This window comes from Phodopus roborovskii, unplaced genomic scaffold (genome assembly GCF_943737965.1).
Source record: "Phodopus roborovskii unplaced genomic scaffold, PHOROB, whole genome shotgun sequence".
Taxonomy (NCBI): domain Eukaryota; kingdom Metazoa; phylum Chordata; class Mammalia; order Rodentia; family Cricetidae; genus Phodopus; species Phodopus roborovskii.
Window position 1 is genome coordinate 1,472,342 of NW_026126511.1, and position 25,996 is coordinate 1,498,337.

At 44.7% G+C, this 25,996-nt stretch overlaps 1 protein-coding gene across 2 annotated transcripts in view; it reads right to left on the minus strand.

Moving 5' to 3' along the window:
- The window catches only part of Pcca (propionyl-CoA carboxylase subunit alpha), a 281,942-nt gene that overhangs the window by 98,064 nt on the left and 157,882 nt on the right, over window positions 1-25,996 (minus strand). For both annotated transcript variants that reach the window (XM_051195193.1, XM_051195192.1), the window contains one exon: window positions 15,612-15,714. In XM_051195193.1, the coding sequence (XP_051051150.1) occupies window positions 15,612-15,714 (103 nt within the window). The remainder of the gene's footprint in view (window positions 1-15,611; window positions 15,715-25,996) is intronic.

Genomic DNA, 25,996 nt, shown 5'->3' on the forward strand with positions numbered 1-25,996 from the left:
ACAGGCTTGCCTGCAGCCCAATCTTATGGAGACTTTTTTTTTTTTTTTTAAATTGTGGTTTCCTCCTTCCTAGATGAGATTTGCTTGTGTCAAGTTGACATTAAACTGTCCAGTACACACAATAATGTAGTCTATTTTTTAATGTTTTAAACATGCGTATGAGTGTATATCTCTGTAGAGATATGTACACATGAGTGCAGTTGCCCTGTAAGGCCAGAAGAGGCCATCAGATCTCCTAGAGCTGTGTTTAGCAGAGGTTTGTGAGTGACCTAATGTGAATGTCTTCTCCAAGAGTGGAATATTATCTTAAGATGTGTTACATTTGTTCATGCCGTAGAACATTTGTTTAATGATGCAAAGATGTGTTGCATTTGTTTAACTCCGTGAAGTTGTGTTACTGTGTAATTCTAAACACCTGATGGGTCTAAACAGAGCTGACTGGCCAATAGCAAAGCAGGAGAAAGAATGGGCGGGGCTGGCAGGGAGAGAGAACAGATTGGAGACATCTGGGAAGGGAAAGGAACGAGAAAAGGGAGCAAGAAAAGAAGGGGCTAACCATCCACACATACAGCCAGCCAGAGAGAGAGAGAGTGAAAGTTAGATTGTGGAAGAAAAGAAAAGGAAAAATCCCAGAGACAAAACATAGATGGGACAACTTAAGTTAGGAAAAGCTGGCTAGGGCTGGAGAGACAGCTCAGAGGCTAAGAGCACTGGCTGTTCCTCCAGAGGTTCTGAGTTCAATTCCCGGCATCCCCGGGGTGGCTCACAACCATCTGCAATGAGGTGCGGTGCCCTCTTCTGGCGTGTAGGCATTCGTGCAAGCAGATCACTGTATACATAATAAATAAATCTAAAAAGGAAGAACGAAAAGTTGGCTAGAAACAAGCCAAGAAAGAATAAGATTCCATGTGTGGTTTATTTAGGAGCTGGGTGGTGGGTCCCCCAAAAGAGAAAAACAAAACAAACACAACCACAAGTACATGCTCTTAGCTATTGTGCATGACTTCCTTCCCAACAAGATGCACTCATTTGAATATCCTAATGTTATTTTAGTAACCTAAACATATTTCATATTGGATCTTGCCTTCAGAAATGATTATATAATGTTCTCTAAAAAAAAAAAAAAAAAAAAAAAAAAAAAAAAACCCACATTCCAAGGTGAAAGATGACTTACCAAGTAAAACAAGTAAAGATGCTTGCTGTGGCCAGGTATGGCCACAAGAGTCTGGTACCCAGAACCCACAGGGAAGGTCAAAACTTTATTGCATTGGGGGATGTGTGCACAGATACACACACACACACAAACACACATCAAAAGATTTAAATTCACTTTACCATGATAAGATAAAATACACTATTTACTAGAAGCTAACCAATTAAGTTTCACTAAGCCTTACTAATAACATCATTGAAAATTTAATGAAATGTTAAAAACAATCAATATACTTCTCAATGTGAAGACTTTTAAAGCTTTCAGAACTGACAGTATAGTTTAGTGGCATCGTTATTTTCATAGCGCTTGCCAAGACCCTGAGTTGTCTTCAGCAACCCTCAAAACAAACAAATGGGCTTACTAAAATTTTCTAATAACCAAAACACAAATCATCTTTACAATGTATTAATTTGAATTAATTTATTTATTTAGATTTCGGACATTTTTTTTCTTGGTCAATAGTATTCTCCACAACATACCTAATATATTTTGCATATAAGCGATGGCCAAAATGAATTAGTAACCTCAGAGTGAAATCAAAACCCAGAGCTTAAAATGCTGTCAGGTTGTGCTGTGTCCAAACTTACCACAGACACTCTGCCCTACCCTCTGTCCTCTGTGCGGCCTGCTTCAGGCACGTGGTCCCTCCCATCTGCAGTCTAAGCACACAGCTCATGCCACAGATCCCATTCCTGAACGAGGGCTTAGAGTAGGAGTGTGCCACCTCACTCATTTCTGTGGAAGTCGACCACAGCAAGCACCACTTCATGACCACGCCACGCCCCTCTACGAAGTCCTAGCATCCCCCCCATCCCTACCCCCACCCCCATCCTCTCCATCAGAGCACACAGCAGTCTCCAGAGGAGAAATGGCCATTTTCCTCCATCTCCACCTCTCAGTAGCTCTACTCATCTCTCCCCAGTCTTAATCAACAAGCACTTCCTGCAAGCCCCGATTTCAAGTAAAAAGTCAGTCCTACCTGAACTTCTGTTGCACTCTTTTTACTCAACTTCTCGCCTTTCTTACGAGAGTCACTCATGCCACAGCCCTCCCACTTCAACCCTAATATCCTATTTCTGTCCCTGTTACGTCATTGGAGTTGCCCTCGACTCTCTAAGTCAATGGGCACAGCTCCTCTCTTCTTCTCCCATTGGTTTTGGTGGTTTTGAATCAGGATGTCACTCTTCAGTGGGTTTATTTGTTTTTCCCCAGTATTCTCTGCCCCTTGTGACATCCTTAGTGGACCCCAGCTCTGACACTCCTTGGCCTTCACTTCACTCTTAACTCTTTCTCATCCTCCAAATGCTTGTTTGTGCAACTGGAGGTCAAACTTCCATTGAATGCTCTCTCGGGACCGTACAACGTCACTGGCAACAACCAGGAACACTGCCAGCTTCTCCTACAGGTCGGCTGGTGCCGTCATCATCCCTGACTCCTCTGCAAACTTGTCAGCAGGCGCCGCTGTCATCCAGCCAGCTGCCCGGCACCTTAGACTTCATCACAGGGTTGTGGTGAGATGACTTCCAGTGTGGACTCAGGAACCAGATTCTGAGTCCCAATGCCAGGGCTACCCTAGTTCTGACTCTAGAAAAGGCTGCTAACCTCTCTCTGCTTCCTTCCTTCCGCTTAAGGCAGACAGCATGGTCCTAGTGTGTTGCCAAGATTAGAGTAGATCGCTGGTTCTACCCCTCTTTAGCTTGTACCAATTTTAAACCTCTTTTTATACTGGCCCATTTTTCTCCACTGTGGGAACGCCACATTCGAGGCTCACGTGACCTCCATTCATTTCCCTAGCCTCCTTGCAGCCATCCCTCACTCCAGCATGGCTCTCTAACCTATTCTCTAGGAGGGAGGCATGGTGCTTTTGCTAACAGGATCACTGTCAGATGTCTTGCAGAAAGAAAGGCTTTCTGTGGAGGCTTCCCCTGCCTTTCGGGTCAATCCCCATCAGGTCCTCAAGCTCAAGTGGCATCCACAGACGTGGGGCTGCAGATCCCATCTCTTGCTGCCCCCCCATCAGTGACAGATGGAGAGTTTCCACAACCCATACATGGCTTTTTCCATTTCCTCATTTTAAGTTTCTTTATACTTTTTACATAAGCCTTCGAAATGCTGACCTAATGCCCTGTGCCATCCACCACCACCACCTCCCATAGGTCTCAGGCTGGCTACTTTCCCTCAATAGCCCCCACCCATCTTCATGCCCAATTTTGGGGTCCCTATCTGCTCTCCATGGCACCCACACCCCCTCCCTATCATCGTTTACTTGCTTGTCACAACTAGAGAGACGACAGGATAGTAACTGTACGAACGCTTATCTACTGGCTGAGTCACTCACAGGCATGTCAACAGATGGTTTCAACGTTCATTTAATTTGCAAATAGGTCTGAGACGCAGAAATATGATATCAAAATTGAGCCAAGGATGGTGGTAACCCCTGTAATCTCAGCACAAAGGAGGCTGATAGGTTTGCTCACGCTTAGTAACCCTGGGCTATGCAGTGATACCCTGTCTCAAAAAACTTGGGACAGGGAATATACGCAAAAACAAAATTAACAAAATAATTGTTAGTATGTCTACTGTAAATATTTGATCAGTGTTTAAAGATGCTGCCATCTACTGCATGTACTTTCAAACAGATTATAAAGTTAAAGCACCTGAACCAAAGCTGGATATCTTGTGTCAACATTAAGCATTTTACCTGAAATTGAATCCTTCAGGAAGTGTCAGAAGCCTGAACATAATACTGAGACCCAGCTGAAGTCTTAATCACAGTATTTGCCAACTCTAGCGCAGTAACCACCAACCCCGTTTAGTGCTTTTCATCTCCACAAGTAGCGGGGACTCGGGGTCTGTAGCTTATTTTTGTTCTTCACTTAGCGCCGTAACAAGCAACTTGGCTCTTAAGCACAACACGCCTGAGCCATTTAAGAGGGTGCAGGTGCAGCCCTGCACCCAATTAGACGGGCAATTTTCCAGATTACATGGGCAGGAGCCTCATATTTTTATGAAAATTCAGGCTTCTGGCTGAAAAGCAGATTATGATACCCACAGGAAAGGCTACATTTAAAACGTAAACAGATCAAGCTGTGAGAGTTACTCTTTGAGCTTGATTTTTTTTCCACAGCCTTGTTTATTTGACACCCCCCCCCCCGACTTCGTCAGATGTCAAGCTACTTGGCTGTGTCTGCTTTGAAAGGTTATTTGTCAGTTTGTTGACTCTCGGGGTAGAGAAGTGACAGGGGTACAGGGAGTGACTTTGGGACCCTGTCCCCTAAATTTCTCTGTGAGGCTACCATGAATTCTAGGAGCCTAAGTACAATCTTCAGGGAATTATCAGCCAAACCGTAATCACTTGAAGCGGCTTTACGCCTGAGAAGGAAGGGAGCTTCAAAGCTGGTATCCAAGTGCCTCTTCACTCTTTCTCTGACTAAACTTGGATGAGTCCTTAAAACATTACCTACTCTGTGACCTCTAGAAATCACTGTCAAGTTCAGAGTCCCAGCTGAAAGGGTTTCAGAAGCTGCACTTGGTGGCCCCACCCATGCCCAGTAGCTCTAAGGAACCAGGAGCTTATCTGAGTGCTTACCTGGATGGCCAAAGGCAATTTACAGAGCTGAGCATGCAGCTCCCCAGCATCAGGGCAACCCACAGCTATTACTTTCCTGTGGCTCCTTCTGAAGATATTCTAGTCACATAATAACCATACACTTTTCCCCACTCAGGACAGAGTCTCACTGTGTAGTGTAGGCTGGCCTGGAACTCACAGATGTATGCCCGCCCTGACCCCAGATTACGGAATTAAAGGCACGGACCACCACACCTGTCCTAACATACTTTTTTTCTTTTTTCTTTTTTTTTAACCAGTGAATATACTTTGCTTTTATTATGAAGGATGGACTCACAATCATTTTAAACAGCTGAACAGGATTTCACTGATCTGACTATACCAACGTTGTATAACTATTAACAGGCTTGGCTTTTGAGCTAATGAATCCTCTGCGATTGCATACAATACTGCTGTGGACTTCCTCTTACACATCCTACATTTGAACATACGGTGACAATTAGGGTTCCTGCTTCTTAGTTGGTTGATTTTGATACATGGTCTTGGTAGGTAGCCCAGCCTGAACAAATGTTTCTACCCCATTCATGAGTGTTGGGGTTACCACTGTGCTCCACACATCTGACCACAAGCCCCACCCCACCCCCATCAGACTGCTTCCCGTGGACTTTATGTCAGTGCACCTGTAATGTACCAGCACTTGCTTTTCTACAACCGTACGAAATCAGGGAAGTATCAAAACTTTCATTTTTGCTAAAATGTATATGTCCACACCATCGTACCCTGGGCTTGTTTGAGGAGGATGGTACTTGTCCATGCATTGAGGACTGGTTCACTGTGAACCATCACTGAACATTTTGTGAGGAAACTGAATTACAGGCTTTTCCTGTCTGGCGGCTCTCTGACTAGACTCACATAGTTCATTCTGGGCGAGACAACTTGACATATTTTACTACTATAACACGACAGGGGGTGGGGAGGGCTAACCTCATTTTGTTGGAAATATCATAATGATAGCTAACTAAAATGTTGTCAATAATCCACACTGCCTAGAAAAGCTAGGAAACAAGGAGGACCCCCAAGAGAGACAGACATGGTCCCCCTGAGAAGGGGAAAGGGACAAGATCTCCTAAGCAAATTGGGAGCATGGGGGGAGGGGAGAGGGAGTTAGGAGAAAGAGAAGGGGAGAAGAGGAGGGGAGAGGAGGACATGAGGGAGCAGGAAGATTGAGGAAAGAATAGAGGAGAGCAAGAAAAGAGATACCACAATAGAGGGAGCCATATAGGTCTAAAGAGAAATCTGGCACAAGGGAAATGTCCAGAGATCTACAAGGATGAACCCAAATAACAATCTGAGCAATAGTGGAGAGGCTACCTTAAATGCCCTTCCCCAATAATGAGATTGATGACTACCTTAAATGCCATCCTAGAACTTTCATCCAGTAGCTGATGGAAGCAGAAGCAGACAACCACAGCTAGACACTGAGCTGAACTCCTGGAATCCAGTAGCAGAGAGGGAGGAGTCATGAACAAGGGGGTCAAGACCAGGCTGGAGAAACTCACAGAAACAGCTGACCTGAACAAGAGGGAGCTCGTGTACTCCAATCTGACAGCTGGGAAACCAGCATAGGACCAGCCCAGACACTCTGAATGTGGGTGTCAGTTAGGAGGACTGGGCAGTCTATGGGGCCTCTGGTAGTAAATCAGTATCCTAGTGTACAAATGGACTTTGGGAGCCCATTCTACATAGAGCAATGCTCTCTCAGCCTAGACACATGGGGGGAGGGCCTAGGCCCTGCTCCAAGTGATATGTCAGATTTTGAAGATCACCCACCCTCCCTGGGGAGGAGAAAGGGGATGGGATGGGGGCTGAGAGGGGACAAAGGAATAGGGGAGGGTGAGGGATCTGGGACTGACAAACAAGCTTATTTCAAGTTAAATAAAAAATATTGTCATAAAAAATACTGTCGTGTGGAAGAAGGACTCGTATGAAGTAGGGATAGGGAATTGGGGTGAAGGGGAGAGTGACTAATCAAAATGCACATTATGTGTGCATGTAACTATCAAAGAACATTAACTTAATGCTGAATGCACTTTGTAAAACTTGTTGTCAGAAAATAAGGTAATTTCTTCAAATACAATCTTTTAAATCCCGATTTGTTTAGAGTACTTTTTGAAAAATTCATTGAGGGGGAAAGCTACATGAAAAAACTTGCCTGACAAATAGTTCACATGATCATAACATTTAATTAATGTTAAAGGAAAAGTAGAAGCAAAAAGTTGAAGTATGTCACGCAACTTAAAAAACCCAATCTCAATTTTCTGTCACATGCAAAAGCCAAGTATCAGAACCAAATCACACCATTTTATTATAAGATCTGCTGGGACATTCATTTTCAAACACTTTTTTTTTCCATTTGCCAAACATGAATTTGAATCACAGAGATGATGGGGGATGTCCTTCTGTATATATTTTCTCTTAGTGGTTAATGAATAAAACACTGTTTGGCCGATAGAGGCAGGAAGATAGGCGGGACTAGGAGAATTTTGGAAAAGATAGGCAAAGAGAAACAGAGAAGAGACACCATGTAGAAACGAAGAAGAAAGGATGAGCCAGGTGTTCTCTGGTAAGATAAGATCGTGTAGAAATACATAGGTTAGTAGTTATGGGTTAATAATTAAGACAGAGCTAGTCAGTAAGAAGCCCTAGTCATAAGCCAACAGTTTTATAATTAATGTAAGTCTCTGTGTGCTTATTTGGGGCTAGGAAGTGTGGTGGGATCTGGCAGGACAAGAAACTCCAGCAACAGGCTAAGGTTGTCATAAATACAACAATTAACTGGCCTCATTTTACTAATGTCATAGTCATGTCCCAGAGTAAAAACCATTCCTAAAAACTGCCTAAAAGGTAAACAAAATGGTGGATAATGGCAATAGCTTATTTTTTTCTAAGAAAGGTATTTGAAAATAAATTATTCAAAAGTCAGCTGAAGCTGGATGTGGTGGTAATGTGCAGAAGTAATCCCAAGGCACGGGAAGCTGAGCCAGGAGGATGGCAATGAGTTCAAATCTATCTACACACATTTCAGAGCAGCCATAAACGCCATGAGTCACGCAGTCCCATAAAATCCACAGTAGCCACATGGCTCAGCATTTCCCACTATTATAAACGGTACAGAGATGTGGTCATCTTGCTAAGGATGTATTTGATCCTTTAGCTTACATTTAAGGGGTGGGGAGAAGCAAGAGAGATGGTTATGTGGTTAAGAGCACCAGCTGTTCTTCAAGGATATCCCCATGTTCAGTTCCCCAAACTCACAAATGACTCACAAACATCCAGTTCCAGGTATGACTGCCCTCAAAGCACCAGGCACGCAAATGGTACAGGGCATGCATACATGTAAGCAAAACACCATACACACAGAACAGAAATAAATACATTTTTTAAGAATGGTTTCATTCTGAAAAATCATTTAATAGGTATTCTAATTTCATTAAACTACTGTTCGGTTTTTAAAATGGCATTTTTACAAAACTGCTCACATGGATCTACTTAAGAACCAAATTTCCAAAGTGTTCTTTCAACGTCAAAACGATGTGGCAGAATGTTTCCCCAGTTCAGAAGTCTAGAACAAAAGTATACGGTGCCAGAACAAAGGGGGAAAGGTTGGTTATATCGGAGGAAGAAAACGTCAAGTAAGGGGTATGTAATTATTTCTTATTATGCATCCATATGTAATTATTATTTTTATCCCTGTGTTCATCACTGCATCTTTTCTTTGTGAAGGAAAACACAGGGTGGTAATTTAAATGGTGTGAATACTTTACAACATCTCCCTCCCTCCACCACAGGCATCCAAAGATAAGATCATTTTGAAGCAACCAAAAGGAACATTATTGAGAAAACAAACTGAGAGTTTAGACGCTAGCCATGAATGGTATTCTCAAGCCTTATGCAGCTCTGAGAAAGTAGATTTACTTGCACAAAATCATTTGATCAATGCTAAACATCATTACTTATCACAATATTAACATTTATAAGAAGTGGTAAGATTTATTAATACTTCAGAAAACATTTTTTGGAGGGCTGGTGAGAAGGCTTGGAGGATAAAAGTGGATATACCACTAAGCCTGATAACATGAATTCAATCACAGGGACCCATCTGGTAGAAGCAGGGAGCCCACATCTGTGCTGCTACAGCTCGGGTGTGCCCACAAAAGCTAGCAGGTGTGTAGACACACACACACACACACACACACACACACACACACACACACACACACACACACGAAAAAGCTTTAAAACTTGTTTGTGGTGGTGGGGGTTGAGTTCAGGGCTGCAGGCCTGCTATGGGTACTTGGCCCCTGAACTACATCTCCAGCAGCTCCCTTATCACGAATCACTATCCCTGACATTAACAGTTAAATCTAGTCAATGATGACTTCTCTGTACCCAGCAGCATTCACCTATCAGGACAACTACATAAACGAAATGAGATCAGGCAAGTGGAATTCTGCCCGCAGGGAAGCACGAGGTTTCCAAAAAACACAGATTCAGGTAATCAGTCCCTTCAGCAAAATATATTTGAGGTAAAATAACTTTACACACAGTAGCATAGCTACAAACCACTGCATGCACGAATAAAAGTAAAATTAAGAAAATGCAAACTAAGCAATTAGGGCTGGCAAAGCGGGTGAGGGTAAAAAGCACTTGCTATACAAGCCTAATGACCTGAGTTCAAACCCTGGGAAGCCAGGGAGGAAGGACACAGATGAAAGGAGAGAATCAGCTCCTGAAAGTTGTCCCAGGCTTCCTTGCACCCATGTGTTCCCCAACAATAACAATAAAATAAAATCTGAACTAAAATAACAGGAACAAAAAGATAGCTCGGTGGGTCACAGCCCTTGATGTCCCTGACTCACCCAAGTTCAATACCTAGGACTCACGCAGTGGAAAGAACCAACTCCTAAAAGTTGACCTCCACATGCATGCACACGCATGCACGCACACGCGCACACACACACACACACACACACACACAGAGAGAGAGAGAGAGAGAGAGAGAGAGAGACAGAGAGAGAGAACACAACACACAGTCAACATTTTTTTAAAAGGTTGGTGAAATGGCTCAGTGGGTATGGGTTCTTAAAATTTGATTTTAATTCCTGGGACCCACCTGGTGGAGGAGAAAACCAACTCCCCACTAAGTGTCCTCTGACTTCCACATGTCTGGGTGTACATACAAAATAAATAAGTGAAATGCAGTAAGTTTCTAAGAAAATAAACTTACTGCAGATTAAAGATGTCGGGAGTGGGAGGGATGATGTCTCAGAGGTTAAGAGCACTTAGGTTCAATTCCTAGCATCCATATGGTGGCTCATAACCCTCTGCAACTCCAGTTCCAGGGGATCCGACACCTTCTTTTGGCCTCTGTGAGCATCAGGCTTGCACATGGAGTGCGGACATACAGGCGGGCAAATACCCGCCACCCCCGGTGTTTTCCTCATAGATGTGATTCGGATCGGCCTCTGATCACTCATGCCTTGTGTTCTAAGTTGTCGCTAGTCATATCTCCCAAGAGCCTTCTCTTCTTCTAGATACTTCCCTTCATCCAGACAGCTTGCAGCTTTTTTCCGGTCCTTGTGTTCGCTAGTTTTGTGTCAACTTCACACAAGCTATAGTCATCAGATAGGAGGTGGCTTCAACTAAGAAAATGTCTCCAAAAGATCAGGCTGTAGGCAAGCTTGTAGGTCATTTTCTTATCTGGTGATTATGGGTAGGGACACCCACAGGACTGGTGGTCCTGGGTTCTGTAAGAAAGCAGGCTGAGCAAGCCATGGGGAGCAAGCCAGTGAGCAGCACCCCTCTGTAGTTTCGGCATCAGCCCCTGCCTCGGGGTTCCTACTCTGCCAGAGTTCCTGGTCTCACTTCTTTCAACAATGGAGTAAGTACCATGTGGAAGTGTCAGCCTGATAAATCCTTTCCTTCCCAAGTTTCTTTGGTCATGGTGTCTCATCACAGCAATAGGTACCCTAACTAGGACAGTTCTCATGGAATTAAATGGTTGTAGCCATCTCTAGGAAGGTGCTTATTGCTGTATTTTTGTTACTTCCAAGTCTGCCTTCCCTTTACTCTGCAAGTGTACTCTTTCCGTGGGGGTCTACAAGGACAAATGTCCTTTGTTGTATTAAATAAAATGTTAAGCTGATACTTGTGATTTCTCATTACTTTCCTGGGATACAGTTCTAAGAGTAGAATTAGTAGACCAAAGGCCATGGATCTTTTAAAGGTCTTTTATGAATGCCATCAAATTATTTTGCAGAAAGCCTAGATGAATACATATACTATCCACTAATTCCCATTATGATGGTGGCATCTGGTCTCATAACTATTATCTGAAAATTCTGACATGATTTCAAAGTTTAAATATGTCCACCATAGCAGTAAAGACACAAGTACTTAAGTGAATACACAAGACTAAATCCTCGTGGCAGATCTAGGCCAAGGTTCTGGATAACCCAGATATTTAACCATCTGAGAAATTCCAAGGCACCATGTCTCAGACTCACCCAGTACATGAGGGTACTGGTTTTTCTACTTTTAATTCCTGACAGCCACCTGACCAGATAACAAATTTTTGTATTCACAGTTTTGATTTGTTCTTCCTGGAAGTGTTGTGCTACAGACCTGCCTTTCACTGACAGGGCTTTACTCTCGGGAGTGTACTCAGGGTCTTCTTCACTCATCTTAAAAATGAATTTCTTGTCGTTTCTCTATGAGGTTCTTTATAAATTTTGAACATACGCTCTTTAGTTGGTTTGTAAATGGGTTTTACCATTCTGTGGGTTTGTCTTCAATTTCTTGTTGGTATCTTTTGATGTAAGCATTTTAATTTAGATAAATATTATTTGTTTTTTTTTTCTTGTTTCTTATGCTATGGTGCCATCTCTAAGAAAATACAGTAATTAATCAAGTCAGAGAAATGGTTTAGCTATTGCATTTAAAGATGAATTGATTTTGGTTACATTTTGCATATTAACTCAGTGTTAGGAAGGAGTACAACTTCCTTCAGTGTATGTGGACATCCCACCATTGGCTAAAAGGATTATTCATTTTTCCACTGAATTATTTTAGCACCTCTGTAAAATGCCACTTTGGAGGAGGGATTGTAGGTCAGTGGTGGAGCCTACGCCGGGTTCAGTTCCCAGCACAAACATCATCACCTACTAAATTGGACCACCACACATTTGTGTATCCCATGCCTTTGGGAATCACCCAGTAGTTAACAACAGTTAGAGGATTAGAGCCATATTCTCTATTCTATACCAGCAATCCACACGTCTACCTTTATGTAAGGGCTACACTACAGTTCAGAACACGGAGAGTGAAAATAGGAAGTCTCCATCTTTTTTGTTTGTTTGTTTGTTTGTTTGTTTTGCAGAAGGTTTTGGCAACCCGTTAAGCTTCAATGTGAATGTTGGGGTCTGTCAAAGACACAGCTTGACTTGGGGACTACTGGAAGCCTTTGGGTCACGAGGGGAAGCAAGGCGCACTATCTTTCCACCCAGTCCATGAGCCAGAGGGCTGTGCTTCCTCCTGACTCTTTTTCAATGACTCGTGCATTTTACCGCGCATGCATGTTTCACACCTCTTTTATTGTACTTACTCCTCTACAGCACATTCGCTTGACATCCTTGTCCATGGAGCTGCTTTTCACAGTGGGGTTGCCACTGTCCTTCCTGTTTAGGAAGGACATTTCCCACTTGTGCGGAGGTCCCACGTTTTCCCTATCCACTCACCCGTTGGTAGACAGCGGGTACGTTCCTTTCTGTTGCTATGGCTGATGCTGGTGTGAGAGTGTGTGCGCACAAGTGCTTCTGAGGATTGACTGGCTTCCCAGTGCACCACTGACCATATGGCGTGGCTCTTTAGAGTCTGGAAGTCCAGTATCATTTCCCTTCACGGCTGTGGCACTCGCTGCCAACAGAGATGGGAGTTTCTATTCTCCTACCATGCCTAATACTTGCCTTTTTCTGTTTCCTTGCCAACACCCCCATGGGCGGGAGGAGGTGCCTCACTGTCAATTAATTTGCCATTTCTCTCGTGACTGAGCCTCTTGGCCACCTGCCTCTCCCTCTCCCTCTCCCTCTCCCTCCCTCCCTCTCTCTCTGTATATATATATATTATATATATATGAAGTATCTATCCTTGTCCAGCCCCGCCCCTTTTGTTCAGCATGTATGTGATATACATGTGAGTGTTTTTAGGAGTGTGCATGGCCACTGTGATGGTTTGAAGGAGAATGGGTCCCATAGGCACACACACTTTCATCCTTTAGTCGCCAGAAAGTAGCACCACTTGAAAGGATTAAAAACATTACATTACAAAGTGTGGTCTCATTGGAGGAACTGTGTCACTGGGGTGAGCTTCGAGATTTCAAGAGCCCATGCCAGGCCCAGCGGGTGTCTGTCTCCCCTGCACATGCAATGCACGCACACACACACACACACACACACACACACACACACACACACACACACCGGATCCTGATGTGGCTCTCAGCTTCTGCACCAGTTTCTACTTGCCTGCATGCCACAATGCTCCCACCATGATGGTAATTGATTAAACCTCTGTAACGGGAAGGAAGCTCCCAATCCAGCGTTTTCTCTAAGAGTTGCTTTGGCCATGGTGTCCCTTCTCGGTGATAGAAGGGTGACTAAGACACCCAATGCTCACACAAAGAGAAAAGGATGATGCCAGGTGCCCCTCTACCACTGTCTGCGTATTCCCTTGAGACAGGCTCTCTCTGAAACTGGAGCTAGGCTGGAAGCCAGCAAGTGCCAGGGAATCCCCCTGCACGCACCTCCTGCAGCGCTGGGGCTGCAGGCAAGGGTACACAGCCTTGCCCAGCGCTTCTTACATGGATTTGAGAGAGCTGAAGAATTCGCTTGTGAAACTCCTAAGCACTGTGCGGTCTCCCCACACCCGTTGTTTTGTATTTTTGACGCAGTGTTGCCCTATGTAGACTAGGATAGCAATTAGTTCATCATGTAGTTGGGGGGGGGGGTGATCTGAAGCTTGCAATCCTCATTCCTTAGCCTCTGGGATGCTGGGATTACAGGTGTGAGCCTGGACTACACAGGTACACAGATTTGATAACCAAAGCTTTGTAGTGGGTTTTAGCAGTAAATATGAGGTCTATTTAGAGGTTTTAACTGCTTAAGAGCTCCTGAAATTCTAAGTGGATTTTAGGGTAAATTATCTGTTTCTGGAAAAGTGTAACTGGAATTCCATGTGCAGCCTCCTTGAATCTATATACCACCGTGAGTAGTGTAGACATCTTAACCATATTAACATGTCTAAATTCCTTGCATAGTTTTTCACCCAGCTTAATATATTTAGCACCAGTTTACATTTTTCTGTGTAGAAATCAAACGTACTGTGTGTGTGTGCATGTGCATGCATGTGTCTATGTCTATGTGTGTGCATGTGTGCATGCGTGCATGTGTGTGCATGCATGCGTGTGTGCATGCATGCATGCGTGTGTCTGTCTGTGCATGTGTGCGTGCGTGCATGCGTGTGTGCATGTGTGTGTGAGTGCGTGTGTGTGTCTGTCTGTGCATGTGTGCGTGCGTGCATGCGTGTGTGCATGTGTGTGTGAGTGTGTGTGTGTGTGTCTGTCTGTCTGTGTGTGCGTGCGTACATGCGCTTTCCTGTTGCCCCTTTCCGCTGTTGTAGAGCAAGCACACACGGGACACTTTGAGAACAGCTGATACCCTGGGTGAACAGGGTAGAATGATTGCTAAATGGCAGGAGATGATTCGGTTGTATCTACAGATTCCAACCCCCCCTTCAGTAAGAAGTCTGTACACACTGTACTCTCTCTATCTAAAATCTTCCAAGTTTAAAGTGCCTGAAAAATTGTAAACTCAAAAACTATGGATTCTCTGAGCTGAACTGTGAGGTAAGCAAGCACGGTTTTGCTTACATGTTCTCTGAAGTCCAGACCCCACCCTGTCACTATTAGGCTAATTTTGTTCCAGCGATGATGAGAAACCAAGGAAGCAACCACAGCTCTTACCCTCATCGAGAGGAGAGAAGGTACCACACTACCTTCACACCAGGGCGCCTAACTGAAACAGCTCAGTCCACCTCCACCTGCAGAAGATGGGGGGCACCACAGGAGCCCAAGCTACTCTCTGAGGACCACACATCCCACAGCATCCAAGTGAGAGAGAAGGAAGCAGTTTACTGTTTGTTTCTTTGTTTGTTTGTTTTATGTCCAGGATGACCTAATGCACTCATTTCAAAGTGCTTTCCTCATGAGAAAAAACATAAAGCAGGGGAGGATTTTACAGGGAAAACCATCTAAAGACAGCACTTGAACAGTCAGATTAGGGGTCATGAGTTTCCAAAATGAAACTGCAAGCTAACATGGAGTTTGGGCTCAAAGGAATGATCTTGACAGGGAGTGGCTTAGACACACTCTGTGCCAGATCACTAGGGGTTTAAATCTAGCTGAAAGTTGTTTTTCCAAGGGCGGGATTAGGTCAGATTCGCATGCTGCCTTTAATTGCTGTCACAAAAGCAAACCCGTGACTTTTCAGTGGGTACTGCAGAAAAATGAAACAGGAAGTGGTTTAGAAATGTGCTACATCTAGGTATGTGTTCCCTAATTAGCGTAAGAGGACAAAAACACATCCCCTTTACATTCGGCACAAGAAGACAAACAGCTATGCTGGAGGCTGTGAAGAGACAGACCCTGGAGAGGCTAAGCAGGCTCCAAGTTTGCCTAGATAACTCGAGATTACCAAATAAATGAGCGGAACTCACGGCGAATGTGGACCCAGTGTTTGCTGCCACAACAGCGTGATCTTCGTCATGTAACTTGATGGAGAGCTCCCACTTAGCCTCCTCTGTCCTAACAACTGGGACCCTGGACCAAGAAGAAAGGAAAACAGTTAATTATATACTGTCCTCTAGCAGCAGGCTGGTTCCCTTTAATGTTAGTGTGTGGGATACAAGAGTCAAAGGACACACTTCACAACATTTCCGTTTACTAGTCCCACCCCTGGGGGAAAAAAAAAAACAGCTTTCCCATACAAACTGGAGAGATTTTTAAAAAGCAGTCGCTCTATTGTTATTGTGGGACCATCACCTCATCTGAGAGCCATCTCGGTAGATTGAAAGTAATCGCCCCGCCATAATCTCACAGGAGATTGGGGGTGTGGCCTTGTTGGAGGAAGTGGGTCACTGTAGGGGTGGGCTTTGAGGTTTCCTAAGCTCAGGATATGGACCAGTGTTTCAGTTGACTTCCTGTTGCCTACAAAATGTAGGACTCTCGGCTACTGCTCCAGTACGAGGTCTGCCTGCATGCAGCCATGCTCTCTGTCGTGACGATAATGGACTAATGGACTGAACCTATGAAACTTTAAACCAGCCCCCTCAATTAAATGCTTTCCTATAGAGACACGGTCTCTTCACAGCAATAAAACTTTACTAAGACAGGTATTAATCGCTCCATGTTACGAACCTGGATTGTGTAACTGCGACAGCCCCTCGTAAATTAACCTTTCTTAAGCATATTACTTCTTGATAACTATTTAAGGTGTTTATAAATAAGGTAAAATAAACAATGTGATAAGTGTACTAAGTTTTCAAGACCAAAAAAAAAGAATTAGCATAATTTGGCATAGAAATGTGGGGTTTATTTACGCTTTATAGTTGATACAACTAAAATTCAAGTAAAGAATGAAATGGGTAAATTCTCTCAGTGAGCAAAGGGGCTTCCTATAGGCTGAGGACCTGAATTCAACCCCTGGAGTCCACATAAAAGTCAAAAGACAGGATGGACTCCAAGGTTATTCTCTGATCCTCTGACCTCCTCATTTACACACACACACACACACACACACACACACACACACACACACACAGAGAGAGAGAGAGAGAGAGAGAAGCACATACATACACACAACAATAATAAGATAAGGTTTATGTCTTTAAATAGGATGAACCACAATACATTATTCTACCTGTAAACAATACAGAATGTCCCTCCATAGTGCCGACTGGAAAAACCAATCTTAGTATATCAGCTACACTCACACTATAAGGAGAGAAAAAACTAAACTACAGTAAGCCCCACAACCTCCAAGTTCACAGACATGGACTGGAACCCTGTCATGGAAAACCGGGAGAAGATAGCATGGCTTCCACCTCACCCACTGCCTCTGTCTTGTGTTTTCTCTAGTACTGGCTTTCTGGGCTGCCAGAGCTCTGAACAAAGCTAGTCTTATCGTGTGAATGTGCATTTGGTGTTAGTTACATGGGGGCAGAAAAACTATGTCGAGTTGCCACAATTTCGTTTTAAAAAGCAATGACTTTAAAATTAACCCTAGTGTCACACATTTATATTCTTCATATCTTTAAAGTACTATTAATGCTAACACTTTTCGGTATCTAGGCTCTAGCTCCAGCCATGCATCTAAATTTAATGTTGCAGGTTATATTTTCATCCAAGCCTCTCGATTTCAAAAGAATTGTGTTACCTGGCATTTAAACAAATAAATGGCTGAATAAACCTTAGTCACAACAGCTAATACTTTCAAGTCCCCTCTACTTAAGGGGCCTGGTGAAGAGAGATTAACTGGAGAGGGGATGTTTGTACTGACTTGAGAGACACTGTTAGGAGACCTGAAAAGAACAGCTTCATACAGAAGAGAAAGAGAGGAGGGAGAGAGGGAGGGAGGGAGGGATGGAGGGGATGACCAAGCCAAGGTGGCAGGCAGGAAAGTGCCCTGTGTCCCACCACCTCCCTCTAATACCTGCATTCCACAGGGCACTTCATACCCATGCCTCCCACACTGGACTGTAGGTCTCAAGGACTACTATCAATCCTTATTTGTATTTTTTGACTTACTTTTTTCTAGTGTTGGGATGGATGGAGCCCAAGGTTCTGTGCCTATGAGGCAAGCCCCCTACCACTGAGCTCCAGCCCGGGCCCCCGACCCCGTGTCTGGGGGAGGGCCTGAGGGGGCCACACAAAGGCAGTAGCAGCAGGGCGCAGGGCGCAGGGCGCAGGGCGCAGGGCGTAGGGCAGTCTGCAGCTTCCAGAGCTCCCTGGGGTTGTCTCCTTGATGGGCTATATTCTTTGCTCAACCTCAAGCGGCGAAATGCCCAGCCCCTCGGGACCACTATGTGATGTGGCTTCCCTGCATCTTTGATAATAAAACTACACCCTTCCTGATCATGGCAGTTCTATGGTATTCTTTTTTTTAAATATTTTGTTTTGTTTTTGTTTTTCGAGACAGTGTTTCTCTATGTAGCTTTGGAGCCTATCCTGGCAGGCTGGCCTCGAACTCACAGAGTCCTTCAAAGGAAAGCCCTAATATTTTGTATCTTACTTCTTTTCTAATTACTCTGGCTTATGTGTCAGATTGGACCGGCTCCCTTTAGTTAGGCCAAACAAATTGAAGGCCGAGGACGAAACACGGTGGCTTTGGGGACTAGATGCTGCTGACCCTCAGAAGTGAGACCAACTCTACATTTCTGACCTCGAACATACTGACAGGACACATTTCCTTCATAGGGCATCACAGCAACGATGGTATCTGCATTGATAGACACACAGATGATCCAATGAAGGCATGCAAAGGTAACTTGGTGATTGGTCCCACCTCCGGGCCCCTCCCCTTGTTTGGACCCATGACTGAAATCCCTCTATTGCAGCAGCTTTGGGCTCCCTCTCCTCTGTCTCACATTTTCCAAGGAGGGGATTACCTCCCTCTTAACTGCCTCAAAGGTAATGCAATTTCACTGTCTTCCTACCACTTAACCAGTACGGTGCTCTGCAGTGGCCGTCACTGAGAGCCGAGGCCCTTTCCAGCAAGGCAGCCATCCTTTGCCTGCAGAGGAGGTGGGAAGTCACTGATCCCAGTGTCCACTTCTAGCCCAGGATGCTTTTTCCCACAGAAAACGATCCTGCAGATGGCGGCGAGACAGGGCAGCCTCTCCTCGGGACCCAGCCATTATTTATTTTTCCACTGCTTTATTTTGGTCCACATCTGTTTCATATATGTTGTAGCCTGCCCCAGGAGGGACCTTATGGAAGAGCACAGACTTCTGGGAGAAAGTCTCTCCTTGGCAATGCACTTGAGACCGACCCCCCACATCCCTGGACCTGTTAGAGGGCTCCTACAGAAACAGGCAGGCGATGGGACCTTAACTCCTGGAGTAGCTCTTTCTTAACAATGTCATCTGAGGGGCTTTGTTAAAAGAATGGAAGAAAGTGGTCCCACTTGGAAGCAATAACTCCCGGCGCCAGGAGCAGAGAGCATGAATCCCCAAGCACAGTTAGTACTGGGGTTTATCCGGCTTTACATGTCTTCAAAGGTATTTTGATTTTGTTTGATGAATAAAATGGATGATTTGGGCATTTATGCCTGTTACCAAGACGTACAATATTGAACCAAAGTAAACACAGATACAGACCTGGAGGGATGTAGGGTCTGGTTCTGCAGAACTGCTAAGGGTCCAATTTCAATTCAAAAAACATGAACATGATAGCAATAACTACCTAAAGTTATATTTTAATTTTTTTTTTAAAAGGAATTGCACCTGTTGATACAACTCAAAATGGTTCCAAATGGGCTATGAGGTTCAGGGTAGAACATCTGCATGTCAGACACCAACCAGGCCTTGGAAATCACTCAACAAGGAGCGAAAAAAGCTAAGGAGAAACAATATAAACCCTCCCCAGAGGTGAGGATCTGCTTCCGACAGCTGCCCCAGGGGAAGCATGGGGCTCAGCTCCCCCTCCGGGAAGGTGTTTCTGTGGAAAAGGCTGCCATCCATCCCAGGTTTCACTCTGTACGGGGTGATCTGCACATTTATATCTGAAACCACCAAGCCTAGCCATGAGGGACTCACACACCAGCAGCTCACAACAAGCCACGCCTCTACCCAGGCCTGCCCACTCCCATTACCAGCCATTCAGCCACAATCTGCTCAATAAAACCCAACCTTTCCGATGGGTGGCTAGGCAGGGAGGCAGCGACGGCTTATTTTTACTAGTTTCAATTCTAATATACATAACTTGCCAAAAGACCGAACACACACAAGTGACGATGATTGGACGGAAGCGTGCTTGGCTGCTAACAGAAACGCCCGACGTTATGCACAGACCCACGCTAGGACAGTGGCCATCCAAGAGCACTCTGTGGACACTGAAGAGTCCGTCTCTGAGACTGGCAATACCCCTCGGAGCAGTGAGAACAGTCAAAGAGCCACGAAGAACTGCCTGGTCATAACTTTCCCAGTGAGCGGTCTGTAAATCGATCCAGAATAATCTGCTGAATTCCACAGCTGCCGAGGTCAGTGTACCTGCATACAAATCTTTGTAGGTAGAAGAGGGCGCTCAGGAAGTGGGCCATTCATTCATCTAAAACCAGTTCAGAAAACTTCCAGCATGGCAAAAAAAGCTATGTTATGCAAGCACATACATGTATTCAGTGGGGATAGGCAGACCCTACACAGGCAGACTACAAAGGAGCCCTCCCATGGCTCATGAATAAGTCGAGGAAGTGATCAGGAAAAGGTGGGGGAGACAGGGAAAGATGTTTAGACAGATGGCCCACTTAAAATGCCTGAGATAGGGCATAAGAGATTTTAATGAAACTTTAGATCTAGCATATGAATTGTTTCTTATTTTCCTCAAATGAAGAGGAAAAGAAAACAACTCTGAGGAAGACAGTAAGCCAGCCATTTGCCGAAAACCTCACTTTCAGCAAGTTCAGACGGAGGAAGGGTCACAGGCGTGGGTTTTAGTAGTGCTGTATATTCATGTAAAATTCTTCACAGGCCCATCAGCTATCAAAATGAATAGAAAAAGGCATGGAGGGGACAGATTAAAAGAATCTTAAACAGAAGCCTACTGCCAAACCAAACAAAAACCTATGCCTTATTATGTGAGAGCTTACAACAGGGCAACATTAAAGTTCATCACTGTGAAGACAGATAAAAGTAGCTCTCAGAGAACCCTTCAAAGCCAGAAACAATCGTGCGGCAGGATCAAGATCCACCTCCATGCAAATTAAAACGTGTGCGTCCCAACACATGACACTATGCCACACAGCCTGTCACAAAACTACCCTGAGAAACGGCGGACATCGCCAAGTTCAATCTTAGCACCACAGACGATCAGACAAGTGACGACGGACCAAGTACTGAATATGTCATTCACTTATCCTCTTACATGTGCTAATAGCTGCAGGTCCCACTGTCTCCTCCATTGGGAAGTGTGCGTGTGTCTCCTGGAAGAGTTGGAGCACGTGCGTCAGGAAAGCAACCGAGCCTAGCAGCTAGGCAAGCTTCAGAACCCATTTGGCCGACTGTGAGCCCCTGACCACCACAAGCGATGGAAACTCTCTGTGCCTCTTTTCTCATCAGTAAGAATATCTTATGTGGACAGACAAGCACCTGGTGTATATATTGATGTGCGGGGAAGGTCCCGGCACCCACGGGCATCCATCATGACCTGCTGCAGAAATCTGAAATCCTCCATTGTTTCAGCGGCGCTGTGCGGCTTTGTGAAAGGGATGGAAGCCGAGTGACGCCTGACTGCTTGCTCTATTACAGCAGCCACAATTTCCAAACTCCAGATCCCACAAGGTACCTCATTGCTAGTCCTCTCAACTTGACGAGATCTGGAATCCCCACGGCAACGCATCTCTGAATGGATCTGTGAGGGTATCTCCAGAGAGCTGTGACGGAGGAGGGAAGCCCTTACCTTGAAGGTAGATGGGTGGGGACTGAATGAGAAGGGGAAGAGAAGCCAAGCCAGAGCATTCGCCTCTCTGCTTCTGACTGAGGGTGTCACAATGATGAGTCAAAGCAATTAACAGCAACAAGTAAGACTAGAGTGTCTATTGACGCACGGGAGGATGTGGCGCATGCATGCAACCCTGTCATCTGCAGCAATGGGGATGGAGCAGAGGGCAGCAAGTGAGACGCGCAAGTTACAGCCGGCAAATGCCCGATGAGCCCACACGTCACAAGTGAAAGAAGTTGATTCCATGAACGAAGAATGAACAGGGATCACTGGAGACTAGAAGGTTAGGAGGCGAGGGAGGGAAAGGAGGCCCGTATAACACGTGACCGATACAGTTACAGAGGAGGGGTCACCGCGGGGACGGACAGGACAGCACGCGCAGTTACAGAGGAGGAACCCTTCTTGCACTGCATGCCACGGAGGGATGGCTAGTTTAGAACAATTTACTATATACTTTTAAAGAACTGGAAGAAAAGGACTCCAGGGTTCCCAGCACAAGGAAATACGGATATTTAAGATGTTAATGCTAGCTGTCCTGGCTAGACCATTTTACACAAGGCATAGGCATCACATCATCACAGATATAAAAGAAAACAGAAAGAAAAGAAAAAGACGCAACTTACACGGTGAAACGCAGCAGTCCCTTTACGCAGCCCTCCAACACTTAATCGTGGGTGGTGAGTGTTGGTTCCAAAGCTCCTTCACTTCAGTGATTTGGGAGGTACCGAGAAAGGAAGCATGTGTGCTGGGAGTCACAGAAGGGAAGGGCAGACAGAACAGGGCAAGAAACGTTAGAAAAACACGTGGGCTGTTATCTTCTTAAGACTGAGAATGAGGGGCTGGAGAGACGGCCCAGCACATAAGAGCACTTGCTGTTGTTCTAGAGCACGTAAGAGACTGCTCTCAATTCTTAGCTCACAGCCTCCTGTAACCGCAACGCCAGGGAATCTGAATGGCCTTCCTGGGCACCCACATACTTGTGGGATACACAGACACAAGCACATACACAAAAGATAAAAATAACAAACCATTTTGTGTTTTTTCTAACATTATCCTAAAGATCCTAATTACTGGGATGAAAAGAAAAAAAAAGCAAATTAAGACATACAAACAGGAAAGAAAAATGAATACTTGGTGTTCGGAGAGGCCATAGTCATTGCATAGGAACTGTTAAGGAATCTACAAAACAAATCTCCATCTCTAACTTTTTATAACAGATTTGCTGAGATGTACTTGACATTAAGACAGACAGACAGACGGACAGACAGACAGAGAATGAACCTGGGCCTGGACAGACAGCTCAGTAAACAGACAGAGCGCCTGCTGTGTTAGCAAAAGGACTGAGGCACAGATCCTCAGACCTAGCATTAGCCAGGTAAACTTGGAGGCCCTACCTGTACATCCCAGAGCTCAGGAACAGAAAGGATCTCCATAGCAAGCCGCCTAGCAAGACTGGTTGTATGAGCAAGCTCTGGATTTGAAAGAGAGACCCTGCCTCAGAGAAGGGTAAGACCCATGGAGGCAGATGCCTGACACACGCTTCAGGTCTCCACAACCACATGCACATCTACATGTAAACACACACACACACACACACACACACACACACACACACACACACACACACACACACGAGAAAAAGAAAACTCATCTAATATTTGAGGTAGTAACGTCTAAGTTTGGAAACACCACAGCCATGGTGTGGAATCTACCTTAGATTCCCATGAAGACCCCTTTTGAGCTTCTTCGGTGTCTGAAACTCCATTAAGTTTTTTTCAGGCTGTATGCAATCTCATTATTCCTCTACCTTCTGAACTACCTACCCGCTCTCCCTTCTGTAGCCACGAGCCTGCTTCTCGATGCCCCAATCGAATTGTCCATGCCAGAGATAACATGTTTTTACATCTGGAGTTTCATTCATACATTCTTGCTGAATCCTTAGTACAAAGTCCTTACCGACTATTCCATACCTTTATATTCTCCTGGCTGGTGTCTTCTGACTGCTCTTTCTCGTAACTAAGGGTCACCTTTATTCTTAAACTATATACAAGCCACTCTCAGAGTGGGGGTTGAGATTGAAGAACCTAACATTTTTGCTATCTTCCTGAGTGGTCTTTATTACAGCAGGCATGAAGTTACTAATTAGCAATTGAAGTCAAAGGCTTGGTTGAATGAAGGCTTGGTTGGATGTCAGGTAAGGATGTGCCTATTTGGTTTTGTTCTTAATACATCAAACATCCAAACTGCTGATTCTAGAAACAGTCTTTTCTCCTGAGATAGCCCCTCCAGGGTTTTAATGGAAAGCCTGAAGTGTTTACAAGATCCTCCAACTGTTAAGACTCAAAATTCCAAGCATCATCACCACATTCCCTGGTACATAATTCAAAATTCAAGCTCTGTTTATTCATTGTTCCAGCAAGTTCTCCAGGCTGAGCTCCTGGAGTTTTCACATACACACACACACACACACACACACACACACACACACACACACACTTCAAGGGGCAGTCAATAATCTCCAGTCTGCTATTCCTCTGTCTGGCCCCCATTTTGCCATGATATCCTGCTTGATATCAGAAAGTCATGGCGGTGTCGAGTGTCTGCTCTGAGACTTGAGAATCGCTGACATTGGTACCATTCTCTCACTGACGGTGACCACAGTACCACGGAGGAAAAAAAATCCAACGTGCACCCCATACACTGCAGTCCCTGACTTGCAGGAAGCATTAACGAAGCTCTTCTGAGTGCAAAGTTTATCTCTTGAGGGAAGCCCACAGTCAGGCATGCATATATGTACCTATGAATGCATGTGTGTGGGAGACCAAGTCCGTGGCCTGTTACATGAATTAGGTAAGTACTCTACCAGTAAGCCGCACTATATGCCACTGGTTCCAATCTTTTAACCCCACCCATTCTGGTATCTGCTGAGGAATGAACTCCTTATCTTATTGAGGATACAGTTCACGTGAAAGAAATCATTTTCTCTTACTGCTTTCGAAGTTCTTCCCATTTTCTGGCTCGTGGTGTGGCTGTGTGGCTGTCTCTGACTTTATCATACTTGTACTTTACCAACATTCTTGATTCTGCAAAATAACACTATTTATCAAAGATGGCTAAATTTAACCATAATTCCTTTAAATTCTTTTCCTGCGGCTTTCTCCTCTCCATCTGGAACTATGAGCAAATCCTCCACGTGGCCACAATGTGTCCTTCAAGATCTCTGAGCCTTTTTGATTTCTCTTAATTTTTCTTTCTGTTTGACATAGTGGTTACACGGGCACGATCTGTGATTTTTGGGATGACCTAATAACTAATTCTGAAGGCAGACGCTGCCATCACAAAGGAGAGGAGCAGACTTTCGCGAAGTCAATGGTTATGACACCACCGGTCAGCTAGGCCAGCGCTATCCCGACCCGCACAAGCTCAGGAGCGCAAATCAGAATCTCCACAGGGAACCAAACTGAAGACAAGAATACATTAAAATATGCCCCTAAGAGAGCCACCTGAGCTAGCGGGAGCTTACCAACTCTGGACCTACGGCCAGGGAGGCTGCATGGGACGCACCTAGGCCCTCTGCATGTATGTGTGACAGTTGTGTAGCTTGGTCTGTTTGTGAAGCTCCTAGCAGTGGGATCGGGACCTGTCCCTGGTGATTGTGATGGCTTTTGGGGACCCATTCCCCATACTGTGTTGCCTCGCCCAACTCTGATGCACGGGGAGGAGCTTGGCCCTGCCTCATTTTTGACTCCCATGGGAGGCCTGCCCTTTCTGAATGAAAATGGAGGAGTAGAGGAGGTGGAGGGCAGAAGGGAAGAATGGGAGGAGAGGAGGGAGGGGAAACTGATCAGTATGTAAAATAAATGAAAAGAATAATAAAAAAATGCCTCTAAGATATACATACACTTCTACATTTAAAAAAATAAAATAAAAGACAGACGATAACACAGGAAGTTTAACTGTTTGTCCCATCTATTACCAAGAAATCATTAGTAAATACAGAGAAGGATCTAAGTATAAACAGGGACAACTACTATGTGAGTACCTTTTTAAACAACCACACTTTCAAACAACAGGCTCATTAGACTCCTATTATTTTCCCTAGAGATTTATTTATACTTCTTAATGTTTTCCAAATTTCACAGAATTTACTCCTAGAACAGATTTCTCTGAAATTACTACTTGGGGGATGGAGACGAAAAGGCAAGAGAGACACAAGTCTAGTCCAGTTGTTTCAAAAAAATCAGACTTAAATATGCGCGTTTCCACCTACACTAATCTGTGTTATCTGAGGGAAATGCAATACCAAAAGTGAGCTGACAGGCAGATATTAATGAACACAACCCCAAAAATCAAGCTTCTAGAGCAACCTTTCATCTCACTGGGGCCC